At 51.0% G+C, this 7,343-nt stretch overlaps 1 protein-coding gene across 1 annotated transcript; it reads right to left on the reverse strand.

Annotated features, from left to right (window-relative positions):
* Window positions 1-4,869: 4,869 nt before the first annotated feature.
* LOC124690024 (late embryogenesis abundant protein At3g53040-like) lies at window positions 4,870-6,838 on the reverse strand. The gene is made up of 2 exons (XM_047223467.1): window positions 5,222-6,838; window positions 4,870-5,120 (listed from the first exon to the last, which is right to left on the reverse strand). The coding sequence occupies exons 1-2, from the start codon at window positions 6,836-6,838 to the stop codon at window positions 4,944-4,946; spliced, it is 1,794 nt and encodes a 597-aa protein (XP_047079423.1). The 3' UTR covers window positions 4,870-4,943.
* Window positions 6,839-7,343: the final 505 nt, after the last annotated feature.

Consider the following 7,343-nt stretch of genomic DNA (forward strand, 5'->3'; position numbering starts at 1 on the left):
CGCTGGACGCGCACCCGATAGAAGAAGATAATGCTGTTACAAGATGGACAAGAACAATCAAGGGAGAAGAACATTCAGTAGAGGCATGTTTTAGTCTCTACCCGAAATATCTTCGGCTAGACACTCGGGGACTACTGACGTGGGCATTACCCTTCGGGTAACTGACATCGCCCTATCCTGAGCGGCCCAATAGGAGGCCCATGAAGGCAACCGATGGCAAGATGGGCCACTAAGACGGTGCCGAAGAGGATTCCTTGAGGAACAAGACGAAGAGGAGCCGAACAAGGGAAGTTTAGAGCTAGGTATTTTGTAAACCTAGACGTACCGGACAGATCTCTTGAGACCTGGCCTCCTATATAAAGGCCAGGAGAGAGGCTGCCGAGGGACACGATCAATCTTAGCAACTTTAGCCACCAGAAGTCTAGAGCTAGGTCGCCGCAGCACTTAGTCTCTCGACGAGATCATAGCCGAACCCTTCGGCACCCCATTGTAACCCAATATTCTCATAATCAAGATCAGACAGGCAGGACGTAAGGGTTTTACCACATCGAGGGCCTCGAACGTGGGTAAATTGCTCTCCCCGCTTGTCTGTGAACCGATGTCTCATGTCAGCCTACAGAATTCCGTCAACCCTAAGCCCCAATCGGAGGGCATTGTCGAGGAGCACCCTCGCCAACCACCAAGTTGTGGGAATGACACTAATGTTCCCACTTGAGTAATTTTAGGCAAATAAAGAGTCTTTGACTATTAAGTGTCTATGAAATAAAACTAGCTTTGTACAAATAAACTTAGAAGCTTAGAACCCTTACTAGAGCTACTAGTACTACTATTAGTATTAGTTTGCGAGTACTTTATAAAGTACTCATGGCTTTGTCCCTGGCTATTCAAATGGCCAGACTATGAAGAGGAGCACCAGTACCAGGAAGATGGACATCAAGATGTCTATGATAACTAGGACCACCTCCCAACGTCAAGCGTTGCCTGTGAAACAGATGGATCGCTACTACGTTTCTTCCGCTATGTATTTTGTAATTGATCTTTAGATCAACTGTTGTTTTAAGATTGGATCATGAGATCCCTTGTTGTAAGACGATTATGGCTTGTAATGAATAATGTTCTGTGATATCGACTGTTATGTCTCGCAAAAACAATCTTCCTGGGATTGCGATGTATGGCATAATAGGCATCTGGAATTGAAAATCCGGGTGTTGACAGTTCAATCGTCTCTCTCGCGCAGGGGGGGTGCCCCCTTTCCTTATATAGGGGAGAGGGTGGCTTACAAGGCAAGAAACCCTAATGAAATCTAGGATGAGCTAAGCTAATTTATAAAGCTACTTTGGCCCGCCTGGCGTCGATTATGACTTTAAACAGGGAGCGGTGACCTCCGCCGGTATCTTTTACGTCATCATCTTGCTTTGGCGCCAGGGCTTCATTTAAAGCTGAAGTGCTTCAATCATCCTTGTCCTCTAGTCCTTGATGGAATCTTTGACCAATGTGCCGACTGGCTACAGTGATCCCTGGTTCTAGTTTGCCGGTACCTTTACCTCTGGTTCCGGTACCTTCGCACTTAGCCACACAGCCTCTTAGAGCCAGTACTTCGGTATACTCCTCTGGGGATATCGGTTCGTACCAACTCCGGTTAGCTGAAATTAACTTTAGATTCCGGATCACTCTGTGATCCGGTTTACCACTACCATATTATGGTGAACTTGCCATACTCTTGGCCTACCGGGGGCCATCCCCCCGACATCAGTGGTATCAGAATCCCACTGCTGACGGATTTACAAACCTTTTTACGAATCTGACACAAATATTGAATTATAAACATACCTAAAATAAACCGAGTTACAAAAATGTTCAAATTTAAAAATTTGCTCGAGTTCGAAATTTGCTCAAATTTAAAATTTGCTCGAATTTTAAAAATACTCGAATATGAAACTTGATCGAATATGAAAAATACTCGATTTTAAATTTGCTCGAATTTGAAAAATGCTTAAAACAGAAAAAAGATAAAAAGAAAGACAAAAAGGAAAACACACAAACCGGGAAAAAAAGAAGGAACAAAGAAAAAGCGAAACTGGAACCAGAACCGACGAAAAAAACACAAAAAGGAAAAAAAATCGTGCAAATGGGTCGTGGCCCGCTCGCTCCCGCATGCGTGCGAGGCGTATTAAGCCCCGCTAATGGGCGGGGAATAGGGATTGGCTGTTTCCTATATGTCGACAAGGACGACACCAGCACCGCGCCGCACACCCCCACGCGTCGTGTGGGTTGGCCCGGTTAGGCGATATTTCCCTATATTTTCTCCTTTCCTGTTTTCTGTTTTTTTTATTTTCTATTTTCTTTTTCAATGTTTCTTTTTTTGTTCTCTCGTTTTATTTTTCTGTTCAAAAATAATTTTCGAAAATTTTCAAATTTGAAAAATGTTCAATGTTGACAAAATTTGAACGAATTTTTGAAACTTGAACAAATTTTGAATCTTGAACGAATTTTGAAATTTGAACAAATTTTAAAATTTGAACATTTTTAAAATTTGAACAAATTTCGAAATTGGAACAAAATTTTAATCTTGAACAAATTTTCAAATATTGGACGAATTTTGAAAGTTGAACAAATTTAAATTTGGAACTTTTTTTAAATTTAAGCAAATTTCGAAATTTGAACAATTTTTAAATTTTGATTTTTTTTATTTTTTTTATTTTTTTTACAATTTTAAAATTTTGAACGAATTTCAAATCGAATATTTTTAAAATCTATAATTCTGATTTTTTTTTAAAATATAAAAAAGCCTGTAAAAAGATAGTTTTTAAAACAAAACTATAAACAGAAAAAGGAAAAAATTAAGAAAATGAAAAAGAAAAAGAGGTTACCTGATGGGCCGCAGCCCAGTTGACAGCCGAACCGAACCATCAGAAATCAACGATAATGGGCCAAGCCCACAGACGACGGAAGGGGTGTGCGGGATGTGGTCGGCGCCGACCAGGTCGGCACATAGCACCACCCGATGCGGTGGGGGAGCCATCGTTCGGGCTTCTTGGGCTGGATACTTTTCGGCCTAGGGTCGCTAGGGATGGAGAAGAGAGGCTTCTGGTGAATCTGGCTCAGACATCTTTGTGTTGAGATCACCTGCCGAGGCGCCACATGTCGGAGGGGACGGACCAGATGATACAGATGAGGAGATCGAGGTGGATGCTCCACCACCCAGGGGATCTGCTGTAGCTTCCACACCCACAACTTTCCCCATTTGGTCACCGTTGTGGGCAGACCCGCCGATTTTCTTCTCGCGGGCAAGGGTTGGAATGGGTGTTGCTTGACCGCCAGTCGTTGTGAAACCGCAAACTCTTGGGGAGTTCTTGGAGGCCGCTAAGTCAGGTTCAGATGCGGATGCGCTGTTGCACGCGCCATCTATACGGTGCCGCTTGCTCGCCATGAACTTCTAGCCGAGGCGTAGCTCTCGCATTGCGGGGCAACCAGGAGGGCTCAATTCCGATTTGAAAGCGATCCACAACCTTATGAGGAAGCCTGGGTTGATCTTCGTGGATGAAGCGCCTTCTGGGGTAGCTTTGGCGGCTTACCATAAGATGTATAAGTTGCCCATGACAGAAAACATGATCGAGGCTGTGGCGGAGCTCTACGGGTGAACGGTGTCTACTATCAGGGGTTATTCGCCACCTCTGGTGGGTCAGTCGGGTGGTCGCCTCGTCACGGCGTGATCTTCACGCTGCCGGGACCTCGGGTGTTTAGATATCATTTAGATGGCAAAGGAACCAAAGGTCATGGTGTGCGACGTGCGGGGTCTTAACAGCTGAGCACGTCGTACGTGTGTTAGGAGTGTGGTGCACACTACGTGTGCGTCGATTGTATGTCTGCGGGAGACCAAACTTTTGGTTAATTGTAACTCACTATCACAATAGAAACCTTAGGCGCGGATTTTGATGCTTACTTCTGGATGCCGGCTACCAATGCAAGGGGTGGGATCATCATAGCTTGGGTTAGAAGCTTGGTGCAGCTTGATAACGCGCACATTGATGTTAACAGTCACGGCATGGGTGAAACCTCCTGGTGGGGCGCCGCGGTGGTGCTTGACGTGCGTCTACGGACCGCAGGAAGATGCTAACAAAGTGGACCGCAGGAAGATGCTAACAAAGTCGCTTTCCTCGCCGAGCGAGACCAGGCCCTTGGGCGCTTTGCGGAGACTTTAATTTGATCTACCACGATGAGGATAAAAACAATGCTAGGATGATAGATAGGTGCACACTTCTTGACAGTGTGTGAACTCAAGAAGGTTTACCTTCATAGACATCGCTACATTGAGTCGAACAACGAGAGGGAGCATCCCACTCTCGTGAGACTAGAGAGGGTGTATTACTTTTCCTTGCACACATGTATTCGTTCTAGCTTATGTGAAATGTGCATCCCTAGCCCAGCGAAATACACATAGATGCAACTAAAGGATTTTTTTTTCACACCAAACATACTGAGCTGCACCGTGCTTTACATACTTTGTTTAAATTTGTGTGAGCGAGAGTCCTGAACCGTTCACAGTCTTAGCATGTCAGACTAAGAGCAAGTGTTGCCCGTCTGACTAGCTTCGACATTGTCTCCCTGTAATGATTTGGACCAAGCATAATACTAGTAGCGCTGTCGGCATAACCTAAATAAAATGTCTTCACTTTATTTAGCTATAGTTGGACTTGCACAGAGAAATGTTAAATGTAGGATGACAGAAAGAGTTTGTAGCTCATGGCAACGCACGTACAGTACATTCCACTAGTACAAAGAAGAGCTGATTCTTTCACGCGATTGATCGTAGTCCTGCACTCCTGCTTACTTCACGTAAAAGATCACACGCGAACATTATTCAACCCAAGCTAACACTCCCTATACACTACTAACATACGTATCTAGGCAAAGTAAGTGCAACGTGCCAACTGTGGATCCGCTTAATCAGACTTGTCCCTGCCTTCCATCTTGGCCGCCTGATCTCCTCCCTTGACGGGGATGAGCTCCTCTTCACCGGCGACGATCCCCTTGGTGTGCTTGGCTATCCCGTACACGGTCGCGCCCACCGCCTCCAGGACGTCGCCCACTATCGTCGTGTCTTCTTCGGTACCTTCAGCCTGCATGGATCACAATTCACAACTGAGCCTATCAGTTATATCACGCATACGCAAACACCACGGCATCGAACACCTGTGGCATGCCACGACGTCGCTTGTACCTTTGCCTTGGCCGTCTCCGACGCGCCGCCGCCGGTGGTGGCGTTCTTGCCGGTCTCCACCGCTCTGTTCTTTGCCTCCCCTGCCTGCGACCCAACGTCCCTGGCCTTCTCCACCGTGCGTCCAGCTGCGTCCGTCACCGAGTCCTTGATGTACGCGGCCGTGTCAGTAACCTTCTGCGCCATGGCTCCGGCCGAGTCCTTCACCTGGGCAGTCACGCCTCCGGTCCTGTCCCCCATGTCTCTGGTTGTGTCCTCGGCCCTGCCCTTGGTTTCTGCAGTCATGTCGCGGGTCTTCTCCGCCGTGCCTCCTGCCGCGTCCTTCACGGAGTCCTTCATGTACGCAGCCCTGTCACTGGCCTTCTGCGCCATGGAACCGGTTGCGTCCTTCACAGACGACCCCTGCGCGCTCGTGTCAAAGCCTGGCTCCTCCGCCTTGTCCGCGACGCTGGCCGCAGCCTCCTTGGCCTTCTCCTCGGCCCTGGCAGCAGCGGCCTTCCCTTGCTCCGCCGTCTCCTTGGCGTACTCCGCCACCTTCTGCGCCGTGTCCGCGGTCACCTCCTTCGCCTTCTGCGCCACCTGCGCCCCGGTGGACAGCGTCACGTCCTTGGCCTTCACGGCCGCCTGCTGCGTGTACCCGGCCGTCGTCTTCCCCGCAGCCAGCGCGGCGTCCTTCGCCTTCTCCGCCGCCGTCTTGGCGTACTCGGCGGCCGTCTGGCCGGTGGAGAGCGTCACGTCCTTGCCCTTCACCGCCGCTTGCTGCGTGTACCCGGCCGTCGTCTTGCCGGCCGCCAGCGCCGCCTCCCTCGCCTTCTCGGCGGCCGTCTTGGCGTACTCCGCGGCCGTCCCGCCGGTGCTCGCCGTGACGTCCTTGGCCTTCACGGCGGCCTGCTTCGCGTACTCCGCAGCCGTCCCGCCCGCGGCGAGCGTGACCTCCTTGGTCTTCGCGGCGGTCTGCTTCGCGTACTCCGCCGCGGTGCCCGTGGCCTCCTTAGTCTTCTCCGCCGTGAGCCCCGCGCCGTGCGCGGCGGCGTCCTTCGCTTCCGCGCCCTTGGCGACAGCCTGGTCACCCGCGGAGCCAAGCGTCTGCGTGGCAGTGTCCTTCACGCCGGTCGAGCCGCGCTCTTTCGCTTTGACCATGTCATAGCTGCCGGCGTTGGCGCGGGTGGCCTCCACCGAGCTCATCCTCTCCTCGCCGCGGTGCCTCCCGGCCTCGTCGTGGCCCGAGGTCCCATGCCCACGGCCCTCCTTCTGCTTCGTGGCGTGCTGCTTCTCTGTACCCCGAGACGACGTCAACGCGCCACCTTGTCCGTGCGCCGCGGCAGGGCTCGTCTCCTGCTTGGAAGGATGGTTCTTGCTCTCCTGACAGGAGACCACCGCCGTGACGCCCGGCGCCTGGGTCACCGTCACGGTCCCACCCTTGGCGCCGTGCGCCGCCGCGCCGCCGCCCGCCTGCAGCTTCCTGTTGGCCTCGTTGTACCGCTCCTGGGCGGCACGGATGGCGTCGGCAGAGTTCTGCTGCGCCTCCGCGCGGTACTTGCCGATCTCCTTCAGGTCAAGGTCGTGGCCTTCGTCTTGCTTCGATGCGGTGTCCTTCCGGTTCTGTTGCTGCGACGCCATTGCGATCAAGGACGCGCGTGGAAAGCTGGATTAGGACTAGGACGTTCGTGGAGCTTGCTCTGGTGCTGGGAGTGCGAGTGGCTTCGCGCAGTGCGTCTTCTTCAGTGATCGGCAGACGATCATGGCGAGGCACGCTTTAAACGTTGCCGATAAGCGGCTAGGCTTGGATCGGTCGAGGTTGACGCGGCACACGGAGACTGACACTGCGACGCGTGTGCAGGCGAGCTGACACGTGCGAAGCACAAGATAGAGTCACGCCGAGCAACGGGGTTTCATCGGGCACAACACAAAGGAACTGGCCGTCGAGAGGACACGAGGGCACCTCACCTGAGGTCGTGTCCATCTGCGCGCCTGGATCTCATGCCGGCTGTGAACAATCGCTTTGGAAAACGGGATTCACACTTTTTATTTTTTTATTAAGTCGATATTTTAAAGTTTATGTTTATAAAAAAATCGTAGAAGTTTTGGCGGGTAAAAGAGGAACTTTATTAAGCAGGCGGGGTTA

Source organism: Lolium rigidum, chromosome 2, assembly GCF_022539505.1.
Source record: "Lolium rigidum isolate FL_2022 chromosome 2, APGP_CSIRO_Lrig_0.1, whole genome shotgun sequence".
Taxonomy (NCBI): Eukaryota; Viridiplantae; Streptophyta; class Magnoliopsida; order Poales; family Poaceae; genus Lolium; species Lolium rigidum.